The 22,223-nt window shown below is 48.7% G+C and overlaps 1 protein-coding gene across 1 annotated transcript in view; it reads left to right on the forward strand.

The window, feature by feature from the left end:
• The first annotated feature begins 762 nt into the window (after window positions 1-762).
• Window positions 763-22,223, forward strand: part of LOC140408375 (insulin-like growth factor-binding protein 7) — a 58,594-nt gene continuing 37,133 nt past the window's right edge. Inside the window, exon 1 of the mRNA XM_072495487.1 lies at window positions 763-1,265. Coding sequence (XP_072351588.1) covers window positions 839-1,265 — 427 coding nt within the window. The 5' untranslated portion in view covers window positions 763-838. The remainder of the gene's footprint in view (window positions 1,266-22,223) is intronic.

Genomic DNA, 22,223 nt, shown 5'->3' on the forward strand with positions numbered 1-22,223 from the left:
TCTGTGTGAATGGAGTTTAGTTTAGTCTGTGTGAATGGGGTTTAGTTTAGTCTGTGTGAATGGGAGTTTAGTTTAGTCTGTGTGAATGGGGTTCAGTTTAGTCTGTGTGAATGGAGTTTAGTTTAGTCTGTGTGAATGGGGTTTAGTTTAGTCTGTGTGAATGGGGTTTAGTTTAGTCTGTGTGAATGGGGTTTAGTTTAGTCTGTGTGAATGGGAGTTTAGTTTAGTCTGTGTGAATGGGGTTCAGTTTAGTCTGTGTGAATGGAGTTTAGTTTAGTCTGTGTGAATGGGGTTTAGTTTAGTCTGTGTGAATGGGGTTTAGTTTAGTCTGTGTGAATGGGAGTTTAGTTTAGTCTGTGTGAATGGGGTTTAGTTTAGTCTGTGTGAATGGGGTTTAGTTTAGTCTGTGTGAATGGGGTTTAGTTTAGTCTGTGTGAATGGGGTTTAGTTTAGTCTGTGTGAATGGGGTTTAGTTTAGTCTGTGTGAATGGAGTTTAGTTTAGTCTGTGTGAATGGGGTTTAGTTTAGTCTGTGTGAATGGGGTTTAGTTTAGTCTGTGTGAATGGGAATTTAGTTTGGTCTGTGTGAATGGGGTTTAGTTTAGTCTGTGTGAATGGGGTTTAGTTTAGCCTGTGTGAATGGGGTTTAGTTTAGTCTGTGTGAATTTGAGTTTAGTTTAACTTGTGCGCGCTGGAGTTTGGTGTGTGGGTGGGTTTGGGTTTATTTCGATGGGATTTCACTTTCTGTCACTGGAAGCACAGTTTGGGAGGAGCCTGATTTTGTGTATAAGGGGCCCCGGGTCTTCCCGGTTGGATTATTTGCCAAGTTTACTGTCAAGATGGGTTTGCAGTTGCTGGCTGGGCTCCTCCTGTTGCTCCATGCAGTGAATGTGGAGGGCAAGACGGGCAGAGTCCAGTGCCCTCCCTGTGCCCTGTCTGAGTGCCCGGCTCTGCCCCCCGGGGGCTGCCCGCTCGGGGAGCTCACCGACTCGTGCCGCTGCTGCACCGTGTGTGCCGCCGGCCAGGGAGCGCCGTGCGGCGGCCGCGAGTCCAAATACGGCCGCTGTGCCCAGGGCTTCGAGTGTGTCCGCTCCGGGAGCAAGCGCAGGGCCCGCGGCAGCTGCCGCTGTAAATCCCCCGAGCAGGTCTGCGGCAGCGACCGGGTCACCTACACTGACGGCTGTGAACTGAGAGCGGCGGCCAAGCGGGCGGAGAGGGAGGGAGGCGCCCCCATCACCAGGAATGGCAAAGGAGCCTGTGAGAAAGGTGAGGAAACACAATCTATCAGCAGCCCGGGGAGAGAGTGAGGGGGGGGGGGGGGAGAGTGTGAGGGGGGGGGGGGAGTGAGGAGGAGGAGGGGGGAGTGAGGAGGGTGGGGGAGGGGGAGTGAGGAGGGGGGAGAGAGTGAGGGGGAGAGTGAGGAGGGGGGGAGAGAGTGAGGGGGGGAGAGAGTGAGGGGGGGAGAGTGAGGAGGGGGGGAGAGTGAGGAGGGGGGAAGAGTGAGGAGGGGGGGAAGAGTGAGGAGGGGGGGGAAGAGAGTGAGGGGGGGAAGAGTGAGGAGGGGGGAAGAGAGTGAGGGGGGGAGAGAGTGAGGAGGGGGGGAGAGAGTGAGGGGGAGAGAGTGAGGGGGGAGAGAGGGGGTGGAAACGCAGAGAGTGGAAAGGGCAGAGAGGGAGGGAGTGAGAGGAAGAGGGAGGGAGTGAGAGGGGGAAAGGGCGGGGAGGGAGGGGGAAAGGGCGGGGAGGGAGGGGGAAAGGGCAGAGAGCGGGGGCAGAGAGAGGGGGAGGGGGGCAGAGAGAGGGGGGCAGAGCGAGGGGGAGGGGGGCAGAGAGAGGAGGGGCAGAGAGAGAGAGGGGTAGCAGAGAGAGGGGGAGGGGGCAGAGAGAGGGGGAGGGGGGCAGAGAGAGGGGAGGGGGGCAGAGAGAGGGGGAGGGGGCAGAGAGAGGGGGAGGGGGCAGAGAGAGGGGGAGGGGGGCAGAGAGAGGGGAGGGGGCAGAGAGAGGGGGGGCAGAGAGGGGAGGGGGGCAGAGAGAGGGGGGGCAGAGAGGGGAGGGGGGCAGAGAGAGGGGGGAGGGGGGTGGAGGAGGGGAGGGGGAGGGAGGGAGGTGGAAAGGGCAGAGAGAGAGGGGAGGGGGAAGGGGCAGAGAGAGGAGGGAGGGGGAAAGGGCAGAGAGAGGAGGGAGGGGGAAAGGGCAGAGAGAGAGGAGGGAGGGGGAAAGGGCAGAGAGAGAGGAGGGAGGGGGAAAGGGCAGAGAGAGAGGAGGGAGGGGGAAAGGGCAGAGAGAGAGGAGGGAGGGGGAAAGGGCAGAGAGAGAGGAGGGAGGGGGAAAGGGCAGAGAGAGAGGAGGGAGGGGGAAAGGGCAGAGAGAGAGGAGGGAGGGGGAAAGGGCAGAGAGAGAGGAGGGAGGGGGAAAGGGCAGAGAGAGAGGAGGGAGGGGGAAAGGGCAGAGAGGGGGAGGGAGGGGGAAAGGGCAGAGAGAGAGGGGGAGGGTGGAAAGGGCAGAGATAGAGAGGGAGAGAAAGAGAGGGCAGAGAGGGAGGGTGGAAAGGGCAGATGAGGGAGCGAGAAGGGCGTGTGTCAGGAGAGGGAAGAGAGTGAAAGAGAGGGAGGAGAGGGGGAAAGAGAGGAGAGGCAGATAGAGAGGGAGAAGTGTGTGAAAGAGGAAAGCGGGAAAGAGAGAGAGAAGAGAGTGTGAGAGAGGAGAGGGCAGAGAGGGGGAAAGAGAGGGAGGAGAGGGCAGAGAGAAGAGGAGAGGACAAAAGGAGGTAAGGCAGAGAGAGAAAAAAGGGCAAAGAGGGGGAGAAGGGAGTTTGCGAGAGGAGAGGGCAGAGAGAGAAAGGAGTGTGAGAGAGGAGAGGAAAGAGAGAGACGGAGGGAGTAGATATAGGAGGCTGAGAGAGAGATAAAGAGAGAGTGAGCGTACGAGTGGAAATGGCGGAGGAAGGACATTGGGCGATTGTTTAAAGATGCTGATTGGATTCCCACACTGGACACACACTCATCCCGAGTGTAACGTGGTGAGTGCTGGAGCCGCCGTCTTGAAAGAGAATTTGAAAGCATCTCCAGAAATGGACGCAATTTTTGGAGATTCGGGTTTACCAATCCTGTTTCCCCCCCCTGGCTCCTTCCCAGTGGCCCATGCAGGATGCCCCTGGGACCATTCCCATCCTGCCCACCCACACAGGGCCAGACCGAAGCTGCCCGGCTCAGTGTGATTCACTGCTCCCCGCTGCTGCTCAGTTCTCCCGCCCAATTCCACTGAAGCGCCAAGTTTGAAGACAGCTGCCAGTGCTGGCTCTGGGCACAGCCACTACACCTCCAGTGACTGCGGAGACGTGTGCGCCACCAGAATGTCTGCTCGGACAGCATGGGGCACCAGCTCACCAACTTCATTTCAAACACTTGTCCACAGATATACCAATCAATCTCCTTCTGACGTTTCTCATTCCATTTTTTGACGTCTCTTCGTCTTTCTACACATTTAAGTCCAACAGTATGCAGACGGTGCAAACTGCACTGATTTTAAGCAGAGTTGACTGCTCGAGTTTTTATTCCGAAAGTATTTGCACGTTGTTGAACATTCCTGAAACTGCGCAACCAAGCAGCATTTAAAAAAAAAACATTTTGCATGAACAAATATTTCTTGATAGATTGAAGGGCAGTTACGTGGTGAAGATATATTAAATGTTCCAATTGTATTATCACAAACCATTTTTATCAAAAACTATTGGTTCCCCAACTGTGATACTCCGATATTGAACAACTGGAGGTGACTACATAACATACAGAACTATTTTCAAATTTGTTTCTTGGGAAATGGAGAATGATCGGTCTGGCCAACAGTTACAATTCTAAATTGGGGCAAGGCCAACTGTAATGGTATTAGACAGGGGAATATTCCGTTTCCCAACGCCGATTTCGTAATCAGTGATCTGGCGGAGAAACCATTTTTACAACCAAATCAGGGGGCACCTGTTTTACACAGGTTGCGCATGCTCCACCCCTCCCAAAACGGCGTCATCGCGGCGCTCGCCGCACGCCGTTGGGACGGCCTCAGGGCGTCACCTGAAGGCCTTCCCGCGATGCTCCTCCCCCGATGGGCGGAGTTCCCGACCGCACGGGGGACGTGTGGTCTCAGCGGTCGGGAACCCAGCGCGGAGGCTGCGGACTGTGTCCAGCACCGCCGCAGTCGGGCGGGAGCCGTGCTGCAGGTCCCGGGGGACTTTGGTGAGGGCTAGGGGGGCTGGTGGGGGGTGGCGAGGGCGTGTCCTGAGGGGCACTATCTGGCAGGGTCCGTGCACGGCCGGCGGCAGGTTGTACGGCGCGCCTCTGCAGGTCGCCACTGTGCGCATGCGCAGCCATGGACCCGGCAATTCTCCGGCTGTTTATTTTGTGGAGGCTGGGCGGTTTATGTGGCATGGTTGCTAGCCCCTCACCGGTTGGAGGATCATTGCTGGGGTGGCGCCGATTTTCCCCATGTAAAACACCACGCATCCTCTAGAAAGAGCCTCAAAATCGGAGAGTCCAGCCCAGGAACTATCAAAAGTTGATCGGGGGAGTCTGTTGGCAGGCAAAGGGACAGCTGGTAAGTGGGAGGCTTTCAAAGGTGTGTTAACCAGAGTTCAGGGTAAGCACATTCTTTTTAGAGTGAAGGGCAAGGTTGGTATGAATCATAGAATCGTAGAATTTACAGTGCAGAAGGAGGCCATTTGGCCCATCGAGTCTGCACCGACTCTTGGAAAGAGCACCCTACAAAGCCCATACCCCCACCCTATCCCCATAACCCAGTAACTCCACCCAACACTAAGGGCAATTTTGGACACTAAGGGCAATTTAGCATGGCCAATCCACCTAACCTGCACATCTTTGGACTGTGGGAGGAAACCGGAGCACCCGGAGGAAACCCACGCACACACACGGAGAACGTGCAGACTCCGCACAGACAGCGACCCAAGCCGGGAATCGAACCTGGGACCCTGGAGCTGTGAAGCAATTGTGCTAACCACTATGCTACCGTGCTGCCCATAAGGAGGAGGGAACGCTGGATGGCTTGGGATATTGAAGCCCTGGTCAAAAATAAGAAGGAGGCATATGGCATCCATTGGCAGCTGGGATCAAGTGAATACTTGAAGAGTATAGGGCTTGTCGGAGTAGAGTTGAGAGAGAAATTAGGATGGCAAAAATGGAACATGAAATTGCTTTGGCAGATAAGGCAAAGAGAATCCAAAGAGTTTCTACAAATACATAAAGGGCAAAAGAGTAACGAGGGAGAGAGTAGGGCCTCTTAAAGATCTACAAGGTCATCTATGTGCGGATCCACAAGAGATGGGTGAGATCCAAAATGAATATTTCTCATCAGTATTTACTGTTGAAAAAGACTTGAGGAAATAAATAGTGATGTCTTGAGGAGTATACATATTACAGAGAAGGAGGTGCTGGAAGTCTTAAAGTGCATCAAGGTAGATAAATCCCTGGAACCTGATGAAATGTATGCCAGGACGTTGTGGGAGGCTAGGGAGGAAATTACGGGTCCCCTAGCAGAGATATTTGAATCGTCAACAGCCATAGGTGAGGTGCCTGAAGATTGGAGGGTAGCAAGTGTTGTGCCTTTGTTTAAGAAGGGCCACAGGGAAAAGCCTGGGAACTACAGACTGGTGAGCCTAACGTCTGTGGTGGGTAAGTTGTTAGAAGGTATTTCTTTCAAATAAAAAATGAGAAGAATTTCCTCACTCATTGGCAAAGTTTGAGGAAGAGAGCAGAACTTGCAGAAATACAGACAGCTTAGTGGAGTGGGTAGGTGAAAGATGCAGTTTGATGCAGGGAGATGTGAAGTTGTGCATTTTAGGAAAAAAGAACAATTAAATTTGTACTCTAAATGATTAGATTCTTAGCAGAGTGGAAGGACAGAGAGATATGGCAGTCCATGGATCTTTAAAGTTGCGTGTGCATATAGAAAAAGCTAACAGTAGGTCAAATGATTTGGGATTTTAAATGCAAGGATATCAAATATAAAGCAAAATACCAATGTTGAACTGGTAAGGCTACAATTGGACATTGTCTGCAGTTCTCAGCACCTTGTTACAGGGACGATATTCAAGCTTTGGAAAGAGAATAACAAAAATTTACTGAAGCTATATTATTGCTAGAAAGGAAACCTCAAAAACATTGATGCCTATTGTTGCTCTTATTAGCCTTAGTTTTATTAGCTCTAATTCTGTCACCTTTGCTCACGAGTCGCCAGGTATCTTTCTGATACCGCCACGTGGTTCAAGCTCAAGTAATGATTAATAATGCAGCACACCGCTTAGTAAGAGTTAATTCGACGATCATTTATTATATACAGCAATAAATACTTATACAATAATCCTACTTCTAGACTACTACCTACCACTAAAGGCCAATACTTAACTTTTGGAGATGGCCCATCAGGTCAGGGAAACGAATGGTCTATCGAATTGGGTCTGGCCTGCGGGGTTCAAAAAGGCTGGTACGAGTCGATAGTCTGGAGCACCTATCTGGTAGCGATCGCTGGAGTAAGACTTACTTGTTTTCCTTGTCGAAGGGTCTCGAAGGTTGCGAGCAGAAAAAGAAGGGTCGATCTGAACTTGGCCCCTATTTTTATAGTCCCTAGGGGCTTCCCGCCTCTCGGCGCGGACCTCGTACCTGGTTCCAAGTGATTGGACTTGGTCCCAATCACTTGGTTCGATGTGCTCCAATAATGGGGCGATTCCTTGATCGGGGGGTCGTTCACCTTCCTTTGTCACGGCCACTGCTGGCGCCGAAAAGTCTGGATCGGCTTTATGTTGCTAATGTGTAGCAATTGATCCCGGGGATGGCTGCTTAGTATGCAGATGGCTGGGTTGTTGTGCTGTTAATGGCGGCAGGTATCGGTCTGGGCCGACTTCCCCAGAGCCGAATACGCTGTTTTGCCTGCAGCTGTCCGTTTGAGTCCTGTTGGCTGATTTTCCCATCAGCCTCTTTCGTTCGCCATTTTAGATCGGGGTTTGACCATTTTAATCGGGAGGCAGCCATTTTAGGTAGCTACATACCCTCCTTGTGATCCTAACGCGAAGTGTGAAGCATCACATAAATTTTGTTCTTTCCATTCCCTGACCGGGGGGTGGGGGGGGGGGACACACCTCCTACATGGCCTCTGCTCTGACCCTAGCTATGCACAAATTTTTTTACCTAGACAATTCTAAGGGTGCTATGTCAGGCAGGGACATGCATTTACAAAATAGCAAACTTGGAACCTCTAATTTTACCTAAATACACTATACGCACTAAACATTGCATTATCCTATCTTCCTAAAACATACAACAACAATCACAACATTTAATATACTCTTTCCTCGCTTGGCAGTCAAGCCCCGGATCATACATTTTTTTTTGTTCATGAAAAGTCTTGTACATCTTTTATTTACAGTAATAACGCAAGTGAATGCTCATATTATTTTGTTATAGATCGCGGGGGTCGGGGGTCTGGTCGTAACCAAATATAGGGGACCTGATCCAATATACCGGGGTTCGAGCACGGTACGCTCTCCTTCTCCACTTGCGGAGGCGCATAGTCTGCACTACACAGCAGAGTATTGCCAACGCTAACAGTGCTTCGATCACGTAGGATGAACCTGGCACACCAGGAAGATGCAGTGTCGCTGGTGACTGGGCTCTGGGTACTGCGGGGCAGTGAAACATTAACGGCAGGGAGGTTTGAAGTAATGGGGTCCGCGTTCCCGCGCAACCAAATGTTCACAAAAAACATGTTGAGCACGATGAAGGGAGTCCTCATGGCTGTCCTGGCTGTCCTCTTTCCTTTTCCTTCTTGTGTTCTTTGTTTTCTCCGGTCCTGGAGCCTCTGGAGTTCTGTAAAAACAAGCATAGTATCTGTAACTACCTTGGTTTAATATCCGGTGTGTTAGTGTGTCTGTCCTTTGGGGCCAATTATACCCTTATAATTGGTCACTTTATGTGACTCCCTCATTTTTTTTTTTTCAAAAACCAAATTTTAGGACACGGCACACTTCCCAATGACGGACCAGTGCTTATTTACCATCCAAATGTTCCAGGATGTAAATAGCATATGGCAGCAACCTAAAGGTCGCTTAAACAAATAAAAACGTTTTGAAATCAAAGAATGTCAAATGAGGTGCGTATGGGCCGCGACGGGTAAGATTTGGATGGAGTCCCCGAGTAGGACGGCTACCAATGCCGTATCTCCCCTACCCGAGCGTGTTTGACCAACGGGGGGTCCCCAGGCAGGGCGGGTCTCACGCCGTTTCTCCACTGCCTGAGCAACCGACAACAACGGGCAAAAATGTAGTCATCGTGGTGTGGTTGCTACAGTGATTCTATCCTTGAATCACAAGAGCAGCTACGATCGGGCGTCTGATACCCGAACCGGTATCAGCTGAAGTGTCTGCAGACAAGCTAGTTCCACTGAACAAGCGTCTGGTCTGTTGACCAGGTATTTGCAGATAAGTTGGTACCACTGAACAAGCGGCTGGAAAAAAAACTCTCCTGTTGGATGAACAACACAAAACAAACATACGAACAACATAAACCATCCTGCAGGTTCCATCAGGAAGGACAACACTTCTCCCAAGCGTTTCCTTTAAACATCATGTGGACACCTCAGTTCTCTGTTGCGAACAGGGTCGCAAAGGGGTTGGCGGCTTGGGAGTCAGACTTGAGGTCGTCCCCTTCTCCCGGGTGCCAAACTCTGGAGTGAATTAGGGCTGAAAGGGCTGCTTGGTGTGAGTTGGGGTTGCTCTCGTCGTTGCGGACGAGTCTGTAGGAGTTGTCGCGGTGCCAATGAGTTGTGTCGAGTTGTGTGGGGACAAAGTCGGGGTCGTCGGTGTGGTTCGGTGGTCGGTGGTGAGATTTATTTAGAAAAGTAATCATGAAGGGATCACTGGAGTCGAAATCGGAGTCGCTGGGTGTGGGTCCGGTTGTATGGGGATAGTAGGGAGGCGTGCTGTGGCTATCGTACGAGTCACAGCCGCTGTCTCTGCTGCTGCAGTCTGTGGGCGTTCCGGGGCGGAGTGTAGATTTTGGGGGTGGAGTCGAGGTCGAGTCCGTGGCTGGACTTGGTGGGGGTTGGTCTGGTTATGTTGGCTGTGGGCGGGGTGTGGTCTGCTGCGTCAAGCATGACGTGGTGGGCATGGTTTGACTGGGCTCCATAAGCCTTTAACTGGTTTATATGAAACCACGCAGTCTTACCATTTGGGTATTTTATTTTGTAAACTGATGGGCTTACTTTATCCGAAATGGAGTACGGACCCGAGTATTTTGGAGACAGGAATGTGCTGGGGTTATATACAGACAACATCACTTGCTGTCCTATATCATACTCCGTTGCATGCACTGCCTTATCAAAACAGGCCTTGCTCTGTTTCTTTTTGGTGCCCAATTTAACTGCGGCTGCTAACTGAGCCGTTTTTACATTAGCAACTAATTGCTCCACGGCTTTCTCGTGGGCGAGGGCCATTACTTCAGGGCTGGTCAGGTCTAAACCTAACAAGTATTCTGTCCCTTTCATGGGGCGTCCGGTCATAAGAGTATGTGGGGTGTAACCTGTGGAGGTGGAAACAGTGTTACGCAAAAACATCAGCGCAAAAGGGAGGACTGAGTCCCAAGTGGTGGTGTTCTGCTGGACAATTTTTTGGAGGGTGATTTTTAGTGTCCGATTCATGCGCTCCACTATACCACTCGACTGTGGGTGGTACGCAATGTGGACTTTTTGGGTGATGCCAAATATCGTGAGGACGTTCTGCATGACCCGTCCCGTAAAGTGAGAACCTTGGTCCGATTCAATACTGCGGGGGAGTCCCCATCTTGTAAAGATGTGGTGGGTTAGGATCTTGGCTGTGGTTTTCACGGTGTTGGTGTGGGCTGGAAATGCTTCCACCCATTTTGTAAAAGTGTCTATGACCACCAGAACATATTTATAGCCGTTCCTGCAAGGGGTCAATGGACCTATAAAATCAATCTGGAGGTTAGTCCAGGGGCCGTTAACGGGTCGGGTGTGGCTGAGTTGGGCCTTTTTGCCATATCTATCGGGGTTGTTCTGCGCACAGATATAAGGCAATTCTCAATGTAATGGCTTACATCTTCCTTGAGATTTGGCCACCAACAAAGCTGTTTCAGGTGGGCTGTAGTGGGATCGATTCCCTGGTGTCCATGACCATCATGGAATAAACAAATTCATTGGTTCCTATCCTGCTCAGGAACTACATAAAGAGTGTCCTTTAACACCACACCGTCATGTGTGGTTAGTGTACTTCTGAACCTCTCGCAGGAGGCTGGAAACTTCCCTTTCACAATCTCAGTGAGAGCGCTATCCTGCTTCTGGGCCTCTACTAGATCCTCAATCCTAGTCTGTGTGACCTGAACTGCACTCACTGGCGTACTCACTGGCGCGCTTTCGGGGGGTTTCCAAAAGTACCCATGCCTGGATCCTGCTTTAGCCTGTGCGTCGGCTTTTACATTTCCAGGGGGGGGAGGAACGATGGTGGTTGCGGACTTTTTTGATGCCAAAAGTCCTGTTCTGGGCTTTTTGTAAAATATGGCGGAGTAATGGGGCTGAGGGGAGGGGTTTCCCATTTGCGGAAACAAATCCTCTTGTTTCCCACAGGGGCAGAAATTCTGTAAGGCTGTTACAGACATAGAGGCTGTCTGAGTATATGTCTGCTGGGCTGGGGAAGGAATCTGGGTGGTCTACTATGTACACGATGGCAGCAAGCTCTGCTGCCTGCGCGCCTATGTGTCCGGGGAGTTTTAATGCAATTTCCTCGAGGGCGCGTCCCTGCCTGTCCTCAACATAAATCCCGCAACCTGTTATGCGTTGCCCATCTAAGACTGTGGAAGATCCATCCACATAAATCTTAATGGGTTCACACGTGTCCGGGTGAGGGGGGCTCTGAGATGAATTTCCTATCTTTCTGGGGGGTGTTTTTGCTATAAAGGGTCCTGTGTTATGATGTGGAGAGATGATTTCACATTCATGGGAGGTTCCGGGGTACTGCAAATTGTCCGCTAAGTATATGTGAGTCTTTGTCCGTTTTACTGTGATGTCCCGTTCTTGCAAGAGAAGGGTCCATCTAGCTGTGCGTATTTGGCTGACGGTACCGTCCTTAAGTCGTCCGTCTAGTAAAAGTTGGGTGGGAGTGTGTTCGGTCAGAATGGTGATGGGGTTCAGTCCGGTGATGTAGGAAAAGTACTGGACTGCACAGAAAACTGCGAGCAGGTGCCTCTCACATGCTGAGAATCCCTGCTCCACAGCATCTAAAAGTCGGGAAGCATAAGCTACGGGTCTTAACTGGTCATGCCGTTCCTGCAGGAGCACGGCTGAAAGGGTGCGGTCTGTGGTCGCTACCTCTATTGCATAAGGGGAAAGCGGAAAGCGGGTCTGGAACTTGTAATGCGGGGGCGGCTATGAGCGCCTGTTTTAATGATTCCATAGCATCCGTATGCTGCGGAAGCTACTCCCAGGGGGCTCCTTTCTTTAGGAGGTCTGAGAGGGGTGCTGCCTTGCTGGCGAAACCGTCAATGTGGTTTCGGCAGTAGCCAACCAGTCCTAAAAACGACCGGAGGGCTGAAACGTTCTGGGAAAGGGGCAATTTAGCGATCGAGTCAATTCTTTTATGCTCGATCTCACGTTGGCCGTGTGTGATAATTGTATCCAAATATACCACTTTTTCTTCCAATATCTGGGCCTTTTTGGGGTTGACTTTACAGCCAATGGAATGTAATAATTCCAAGAGTTCGGACAGAAGCTCAATGTGCTCTTCCTTAGTGTCTGTCTGCAGTAGTAGATCATCTACATACTGTACCAGACATTCGGGACGAGAAAGTTTCGCTAGTCCATTTGCCAGCTGTCGGTGGAAAATGGAGGGAGAGTTGTGGAAGCCTTGTGGCAGGCATGTCCACGTGTACTGCTGCGCTCTAAAAGTGAAGGCAAATTTATACTGGCACGCCTTTGCCAATGGAATGGACTAGAATCCATTACTGACGTCCAAAACCGTGAAATATCGGGAATTGAGTCCCTGTTTGAGCATGGTCTCGGGACTTGTTGCTACGGTGGGGGCTGCTGCGGGGGTGACGTTATTGAGTTCCCGATAATCAATGGTCAAGCGCCATGATCCGTCGGGCTTTCTCACTGGCCAAATCGGGGCATTATTAGTAGAGGCTACCGATCTTAGTACGCCCTGCTCTAATAAGCTCTCTATAACTTTTAGGATTTCTCCCTCTGCTTCTAGGGGGAATCCGTACTGTTTTTGGGGTCTAGGGTCCGGTCCTGTTACTTGTACGGAGCCAGTCATCCATCCACAGTCATGCTTGTGGGTCGCGAATGCTGCCCTGTTCTTTTGCAGGACTGCCCTAACCTGTCGGTCCGTGCTAAGCGTGGTGGGGTTGAACCAAAACTCGCCCACTGTGCTAATTTTGTTCATATAGTCCCCTATGTTGAGCGTTGCGGGGACTCTAGCGGATTTCGCCATCTTCCAGACACACTGGTTGACTGGATCGAAGGATAGGTGGTGGGAATTCATAAAATCAATCCCCAGGATGCGATCTGCTGTGTGGGGCAAGTCTACTAAAACTACGGAGTGTTTTGTGGTTATGTTACCAATTTGAATGGGTACAGGGGCTGTGGTGTGTCCCTGCTGCGAGTGGCCTGTAAAACCGCTGAGGGTGATAGTGGCTGTAGTGGGCCACGTGTCCTGAAAAAGGGTGGAGGAATTTATGGTGGTGAGGGACCCTCCTGTGTCCCAAAGAAACTCGATAGGCTGTCCCTGAATTTTCGCTGCGACTACGGGTCGTCCTGACCTATCCCAAAGGGTATCGCAGACCCAACTGGGGGAGCCTGTACACCGTCATTCTGTTCCGGTCAAGTCCGTCTGATCCGAACGGGCGCTAACGCTATGGATGGGCTCTGCCTTTTTCTTAATCAGAGTGCCTGTCTGTTGGGCTCTCTGTGGCTTTTTAGGGGCATTGCACTCTTTTGCTAAAATGTCCCAAATGTCCGCAATTGTAGCATTCTTGTGATTTGGGTGGGGGCTGTTCTTTCCCTCATTTACCCAGGCGGGGTTGTGATGGGTTGCTTTTACTGCCTGCATGTCTGCGGTGGTTTGCTTTTCCTCGGTGGTTTTAGCGGTGGGTCTATTGTGAACAGACTGCTCCCAAACGCGGGACAATCTTTTAACCACCCACTTCTCGTTATGAGCCTCCTCCGAGGGATCATAACTATTGCAGGCATTCTGTCCTGCCTCTGTGGCATGGGAGATAAGGGTGCGGGTCCATTTGGCCATAGTGTCTGGGGAGAAATGGGCACGGTCTACGTCTCCAAAAACGGCTTCGAAGTGAATCCACAGGCATCCTGCAAACGCTGTGGGGTGCTCAGACTTCTTCTGCCTACACTTATTTAGGCCATCTACGGGGTCACCCTGGTTATACCCGATCGCATCCAGGATCTCGGTATGCATTTCTGCAAGGGTGCCTCCTCCTACGTTCTGTGGGTCGGGAAGGGCTGCTGCTACCGATGGATCCAAACTTAGAACCATGAGCTTTACATGCTCTCTCTCATCCAGGCCGTACATGGTCGCCTGATGTTTGACGGTGGCAAAGAAATGGTGGGGGTCTGAAGCGGGGAGGAAAGGTGTGATTTTCGCACACGCGTCCCGTAATTGGGTCACTGTGAGGGGGTGAAATATAGGAATTCCGCCTCGTCTGATGTGGCTGTGCGATGGGTTGTTACAGCGTTCATGGGAGCCTGAACTACCTGCTGTGCTGTGTGGGGGGTGGGGGTGCTTTTCTCCTTTGGGGCTTTCCCTGCACACATGTTCCCTGAACATATCTCTGCGCTGTTTCCTGTAATTCTTCCCAATCAGGGCCGTCTTCCTGGTCTAACTTTTCCCCAAAGGTTTCTTGAAATCCCTTCTGGACAGAAAGCAGTGACTGCAGGTCTGCAATTTGCTTCCGGCACTTTGCATGGTCTATGGTGCTCTGTCTTTGTTCTGTGGTTGCAGCGTGGAGCGCTCTCAAGGCTGCCTTGAGATCACTACATAGTTTCTGTAGCGTCTCCACCTGCTTCTCTGTTTCTTTCTTTACCAGGACTCCACGCTGCGTGTCCTGATAAGCCTTTTCATACTGGGACTGGAAACTACTCAAATGCGCCAGACAAGACGGGTGACCCCGTTTGGCATCCGCCACCTCTTCGTCCTTTGCTGCTAATTTCCTCCTTAATTCCAGATTCTCTTTCTCAACCTCGCATACATCGACTTTACTCATATGATGTATGCCCTCTACTTCTTTGCGGAGCGTCTTGACGACCTCCTCTGTGCCTCACAATTGTGTCAGACAGGACATAATTGCCATCGGCTTGCGAGCATTTGTTAAGTTCTTTTTATGGATCTCACTCATGTTCTCCCACCAAGTATGCCCTATACTTCCGGGACCTGAGTCTTCATTATCGCAGAAATCATTCCACATGGGCCATCCTTTGCCCTTGAGGTATTTCCGGATTTCTTCTTCCCAAATGGGACACTGTCCCACTCTACGGCTGCTGGTCGCTGCGACCGCAAATTCCTCGGGGTTCATGAGGCGTTGCATTGCCTGCATGGCCATCTTTCCTATCCATTTGCTTCGTTTAAATTTGGAACAGGGGGCTAAGGTGGTGTCGTAGATGCGGGTACGGCTTTCGCTAATTTCCGAAAATACAGACTTCCGACAGTTTTGACGCAACAAAATCTATCAGTTTTACCTTATAGCCCTGTTAGTTACGCATGCATACACACACTTCCAAATTATGAATTATTAATCAGAACTGCTTGAACACTTGTGGGTTTTTTTGTTTCCAATTGGATTCTAATTCAAAATTTCTTGGGTTCTCCCGGAGTGGTTTTCCACTTCTAGATCGGGTCCCGGCGGAGTCGCGAAAATGTTGCTCTTATTAGCCTTAGTTTTATTAGCTCTAATTCTGTCACCTTTGTTCACGAGTCGCCAGGTATCTTTCTGATACCGCCACGTGGTTCAAGCTCAAGTAATGATTAATAATGCAGCACACCGCTTAGTAAGAGTTAAATCAACGATCATTTATTATATACAGCAATAAATACTTATACAATAATCCTACTTCTAGACTACTACCTACCACTAAAGGCCAATACTTAACTTTTGGAGATGGCCCATCGGGTCAGGGAAACGAATGGTCTATCGAATTGGGTCTGGCTTGCGGGATTCAAAAAGGCTGGTACGAGTCGATAGTCTGGAGCACCTATCTGGTAGCGATCGCTGGAGTAAGACTTACTTGTTTTCCTTGTCGAAGGGTCTCGAAGGTTGCGAGCAGGAGGAGAAGGGTCAATCTGAACTTGGCCCCTATTTTTATAGTCCCTAGGGGCTTCCCGCCTCTCGGGGTGGACCTCGTACCTGGTTCCAAGTGATTGGACTTGGTCCCAATCACTTGGTTCGACGTACTCCAATAATGGGGCGATTCCTTGATCGGGGGGTGGTCGTTCACCTTCCTTTGTCACGGCCACTGCTGGCGCCGAAAAGTCTGGATCGGCTTTATGTTGCTAATGTGTAGCCATTGTTCCCGGGGATGGCTGCTTAGTATGCAGATGGCTGGGTTGTTGTGCTGTTAATGGCTGCAGGTATCAGTCTGGGCCGACTTCCCCAGAGCCGAATACACTGTTTTGCCTGCAGCTGTCCGTTTGAGTCCTGTTGGCTGATTTTCCCATCAGCCTCTTTCGTTCGCCATTTTAGATCGGGGTTTGACCATTCTAATCGGGAATCAGCCACTTTAGGTGGCTACACTATTTGATGGGGATGGCCTAAGTTGTGGTTCAGCTCAATTGGTTGCACTCTTGTTTCTGATAGGAATGTTGTGGATTCAATTGTCCCTGTATACTGCAGGCTGAAATTTCGACATGCGACTGAATAGTTTGGGACATTGAGGTAAAAGATCCCATAGTACAGTTTGAAGAGCAGAGAATTGTCTCCCCTAACATTACTTCCTCAACCAAAAACAGATATTCCATTAATTTCACTCGCTGTGTGCAAATGGATTGCCATGCTGCCAGTTACACTTTCAAAGTAATGTATTGGTTATAAATATTTTGGGATGGGGTACTGTGGAAATTCAAGTGTGTCCTTGTGGATGATTGCAAAATTAGAACAGCTCTTTGGTCCTGTCCAAAGCTGGAGGATTACTGGAAGGAGGTGTTTAGGATAATCTCTAAAGTGGTGCGTGTGAAACTGGACCCAGGCCCTCGGGAGGCCATATTTGGGATGTCGGACCAGCCAGGGTTGGAAACGGGCAGGGAGGCAGATATTGAAGCCTTCGCCTCGTTGATCGCCCAAAGGCGGATCCTGTTAGGGTGAAGATCAACCTCTCCACCCCGTGCCCTGGCGTGGCGGGGGGACCTGCTGGATTTCTTAACGCTTGAAAAGATCAAATTTGAACTGAGGGGAAAGATGGAGGGGTTCTACAATTCATGGGCGTTATTCATTATGCACTTTCGAGAATTGGATCACATTGAACATTAGGGGGGTTGGGGGAAGGGGGACTGTATGTGTTAATGGTGATTATGGGTGATTCCTTTTTGTCATTTGTTTATGTTAACATGCGGGCCAATGTTTAGGGTTTGGTGAGAGGATGGGATTATTGTTATTGATATGGGGATTGACATTACATTCATTACTGATTACTGTTTATTGTTGGGTGTAAATGTGGGAGAAAATGTGAAAAAGGAAGAGAATAAAAAATATTTTTTTAAAAACAGAGTAATTAGTGAGTGGTTGTTTCCATTGATCGTTAAATCATTAACACAAGGACCGTAACTCAGTATTTTCACAAAACGAATGAAGGGGGAGGTTAGAAGAGATTTTTCACACACAAATAGGGAAGGCTTTCCCACAAGTGGCGACTGTGATAGCAATTCATTTAGAAGGAATCAGTTGCATATTTCAAAAGGGAAAATATAAAATGGTACAAAATGGAAAAGGTAAGAAAGATGAAGAGATAGCTTTAGTTAAACCGCCTGCACTTGCCTCGAACGATAGGTCAAATAGTTCCTTTCTGTGCTGTGAATTCTGTAATTATATCTACGCCAACTGCAGCTGTACAATATTAACTGTACTAAGGAACTTTATACATACTTGACGTAATTCAGTTAGTCAGTACAAGTTGAGAGCTGTATGTGCAAAGTCCATTTTTGTATCAAATTCATTACATGCAACCGGATTATGGGCTGGCATTTATCAACACATCAATCATAAGATTCTTCTCAATTGGAAATGTTTTCAGAAAGTGACTTCAGAAAACACAGAAGGTGACGCATTTTTCAGTTTAATATTTGGACAAGCTATAACTTATTCCTCTGGAGCATTGTACCTAACGAATTTGAATGTTAGCAATTCTGGGCAAATTAATAATATTGTTCATGGCAGTCCCAAACAATGCTTCTTAAATAAATACTGCAGTTGCTGCAAATATTCGTCTGTAATGTAATCAAAATTATATCCCGTGTAATTAGAGTCATAGAGTCATAGATGTTTACAGCTTGGAAACAGGCCCTTCAGCCCAGCTTGTCCATGCCGCCCAGTTTCTATCACTAAGCTGGTCCCACTTGCCCGCACTGGGCCCGTATCTCTCTATACCCACCCTGTCCATGTAACTGTCGAACTGATTTTAAAGGAAGAAATTGTACCCGCCTCTACCACTGCCTCTGGCAGCCCATTCCAGATGCTCACCCTATGTGTGAAGAAATTTCCCCTCTGGTCTCTTTTGTATCCCTCCCCTCTCACCTTAAATCTACGCTCTCTAGTTCTAGACTCATAGACCTTTGGGAAAAGACATTGACTATCTACCTTATCTATGCTCCTCAATATTTTATAGACCTCTATAAGATCACACCTAAGCCTCCTAAGCTCCAGGGAAAAAAGTCCCAGCCTATCCAGCCTCTCCTTACAACTCGGACCATCAAGTCCTGGTAGCATCCTCGTAAATCTCTTCTGCACTCTTTCTAGTTTAACAGTATCCTTCCTATAATAGGGTGACCAGACTGAACACAGATAAAATTATATCGTGGTGAATTCGTGTCATTCTTGAACATAGCCTGTCCTGCATTAGGGCAGAGGTTAGCATGGCTGAGAATATCCTCAGATCTAGCCTGAAATCTGTCACAGGACTGGTATGCCAGGTGGCTAATAGGTAAGACCCATTGATGGGCCCAGGCTTAGGTCTTGGCCTGGATTTCTGAAGCAAAAAGTGGTATGTTAGTGGGGTGACCCTGCACCCTTGCACATGGTACAAGGATATCCAAAATAAGTCTCCATGCTGATAAAACCATAAGACCATAAGACATAGGAGCAGAATTAGGCCATTCGGCCCATCGGCTCTGCCCTGCCATTTAATCATGGCTGATATTTATCGCATCCCCATTCTTCTGCCTTCTCCCCATAACCCCTGATCCCTTTATTAACCAAGAACCTATCTATCTCTGTCTTAAAGACACTCAGTGATTTGGCCTCCACAGCCTTCTACGGCAAAGAGTTCCACAGATTCACCACCCTCTGGCTGAAGAAATTCCTCCTCATCTCTGCTTTAAAGGATCGTCCCTTTAGTCTGAGGTTATGCCCTCTGGTTCTAGTTTTTCCTACAAGTGGAAACATCCTCTCCACGTCCACTCTATCCAGGCCTCGCAGTATCCTGTAAGTTTCAATGAGATCCCCTCTCATCCTTCTGAACTCCAACGAGTACAGACCCAGAGTCCTCAAACATTCCTCATACGACAAGCTCTTCATTCCAGGGATCGTTCTTGTGAACCTCCTCTGGACCCTTTTCGAGGCCAACACATCCTTCCTTAGATACATGGCCCAAAATTGCTCACAATACTCTGACCAGAGCCCTATACAGCCTCAGAAGTACATCCCTGCACTTGTATTCTAGCGCTCTCAACACTAATAAGAGGCTGCAAATATTATATTACTAGCATTCAAGATGTGCCCGTAATAAGTAATAAAACACGGATGCCTATGCCGAACAGATAGCAATATCGCTCCTCACACACACAAACACACACACACACACACCCCACAGACCACATCATCCCTCCCCCCAACCCCCCACCCCCAGATCCCGCCACCCCGTACCTGGGTAATCTAGTAGAGTAATTGGCAAAGATTCCCAATGGGTTGATCATAAGATATTGGGGACCTACTTAATTTTTTATAGTGAGTGTCACTGCACAAGTTGGGCCTAAAAATCCACAGGAATCGGGGCAGCACGGTGGCCTAGTGGTTAGCACAGCTGCCTCACGGCACCGAGGACCCAGATTCGATCCCATCTCCACGTCACTGTCCGAGTGGAGTTTGCACATTCTCCCCATGACTCACCCCACAACCCAAAAAGATATGCAGGGTAGGTGAATTGGCCACGTTAAATTGCCCCTTAATTGGAAAAAGAAATTAAAAAGGAATCAACATCCTGACATGAATACTGGGATTTCCTCACCAGGAAATTCCAATGCTAAAACTGCCAGTGACCACAGAATGTCAGGAGGGTCCCCACTTTATATTTTAACAGTGGAAGCACATCTGTGCTTCTCAGCTGTCCAAACAAAAGAAAGAATATACTGCTATTCATAACCTCAGGACATCTCAGAAAGAACTAGGGAATCATTTTTTTGCACAAATAGTGAATTACATTTTGTAGTGTAGTCACTGCTGTAATACTGGAAACGTGACAGTCACTTTACACAGTGAGATCCTACAAACAACAATGGCGTAATGGCCAGAAAATCTGTTTCAGTGATGTTGATTGAAAGGTAAATGTTGTTGAGCACCAGACAAACTCTTCTTCAAAAGTGTGTCTGCAATTTCTTACATGCATCTTTAAAAAAACATTGTTTATCCTCTTAGAATCATAGATTATCATAGAATTTACAGTGCAGAAGGAGGCCATTCAGCCCATCAAGTCTGCACCGGCTCTTGGAAAGAGCACCCTACCCAAGGTCAACACCGCCACCCTATCCCCATAACCCCACCCAACACTAAGGGCAATTTTGGACACTAAAGGCAATTTATCATGGCCAATCCACCTAACCCGCACATCTTTGGACTGTGGGAGGAAACCGGAGCACCCGGAGGAAACCCACGCACACACGGGGAAGATGTGCAGACTCCGCACAGACAGTGACCCAAGCCAGAATCGAACCTGGGACCCTGGAGCTGTGAAGCAATTGTGCTGTCCACAAGGCTACCGTGCTGCCCCATTACAAAACCAATGCACAAAGTGGACAGGGCAAGCCCTTAATTCATCTCATTGCTTGTCCAAAAACCAATGCAAATTCAAATTGATTCCAATTCATGGTCACCACAAGAGAGACATACAAGATGACAAGAAAAGACATTGCACCTCATCTTGGGTTTGATCGGACGCTTGATCTTATCCAAAAAGCCAAGAAGCGTAGATATGGCATCGACTTAATGTCTCATGTGAAAACAACATCTTCCAACCGCGCAGCATTCTTTCAGTACTAAGCCTGAAACGTCAACCTGGAGTGAGTCTTGAACTCACGGTTTTCTTCCTCAGAGACAAGTGTACTAGCACTGAGCTAATGCTGACACCTGGATCGGCCACACTTCTCTAGATATGATGCTCCTCAGCAGCTACATTGATCCACAATCTGAAGCACGTGATCACCCACAGTGATGATAGGTGGAGCGTAATCGTTCCCTGGGGCTGGTTGGGAGAGAGAAAAAAACATCTTTTTAATTCTGATAGTCATGCCAGATTGCAGGCAATCTGTTGCACAGTGATTCATGATTGAATGCTCATCATCCTAGGGGTGGTTTATGAGAGCACCATCATAGTAAATAGGAAATCATGAATTAATACTTTATTCGACCTTGTAGTTTTAAAAAATTGAAACTCTCAAACAAACATGTTGCCATTGTCTCTTATCACTACATAGGCATATAGAAATGGAAAATCTACACCCATTCTACTATACTTGCTGCAACTAGGATTAGGAATTATTCCAGGGAAGGGATCCCACCCTTGGTCAATAGTTTCAGCGATGCCTTTTCAGAAGAAGACCAAACAAGGCTAGCAGCGTGGGAGTGAATACAAGAGCAGGGGCAGTCAATATGCTAACTGGGAGCAAGTATGACAGCTTAATCAACAGCAGATGGGGGCCTGAATTGTAGCCAAGAGCCCAAAAGATTTGAGGAATTCCTGCAAATTTTTCAACTCCAAAATGCATCACTAATAATCCAAATACCCAGCACTGACATTTAAAAAAAGGTAACCTCCCTCTGACCTCACCAACTTTATTAGGATCAGCACTAGAGGTCATTGGTGGGTGGATTCTCAGTATTTACACTGATTAGAATCTGCTGGGTTCTTGAACCCGTTTAAAAATGTGCAGAAGCAGTTGATTAAAGTTTTGTTTTGTGTGCTATACTTACTCATCTCTGCTCTTGTTTGTGGAGGGAGCAACGTTAAGGTTTCGGGTTGATGGGCAGTATGGTGGCGTAGTGAGTTAGCACAGTGGCCTCACACCACCGAGGTCCCAGGTTCGATCCCGGCTCTGGGTCACTGTCCGTGTGGAGTTTACACATTCTCCCTGTGTTTACGTGGGTTTCGCCCCCACAACCCAAAAATGTGCAGGCTATGTGGATTGAACACACTAAATTGCCCCTTAATTGGAAAAAAATGAATTGGGTCCTCTAAACTTATTTTAAAAAGGTTTCGGGTTGATGCTTTCTCATCGGTTTTTATTAGGAACAGGAGTGTGGGAGGCCATTCAACCCCTCACCTCAAGCCTGTTACACTAATCGGTGAGGTCACGGCTCACCTAAGTTCATGTATCTGCCTTTTGGGGCCTAACCCTTAAAGGTTTGGCTTAATAAAAACTGGCGATCCCAGATTTAAAGGCAATAATTGAGCTGGCATTGGTTGCATTTTGTGGAGAAGAGTTCCAAACTTCTACCACCCTTTGCATGTAGAATTGTTTCCTAATCTCACTCCTGAAATCTCTGATTCTTTTAGGCTTTGTTCTCCAATCATAGACCCCTCAATCAATGGAAATAGTTTATCCATATTTACCCTAACTCTTCCCTTAATACCTTGAAAACTGCAATCAAATTACCCTCTAGCCTTTTGAATTCCAAGGATTGCAGGTCTAGTTTGTGCAATGTCTTTTCATGATTTAATTCCA

The sequence above is a fragment of the Scyliorhinus torazame genome, chromosome 3 (genome assembly GCF_047496885.1).
Source record: "Scyliorhinus torazame isolate Kashiwa2021f chromosome 3, sScyTor2.1, whole genome shotgun sequence".
NCBI classification, from domain to species: domain Eukaryota; kingdom Metazoa; phylum Chordata; class Chondrichthyes; order Carcharhiniformes; family Scyliorhinidae; genus Scyliorhinus; species Scyliorhinus torazame.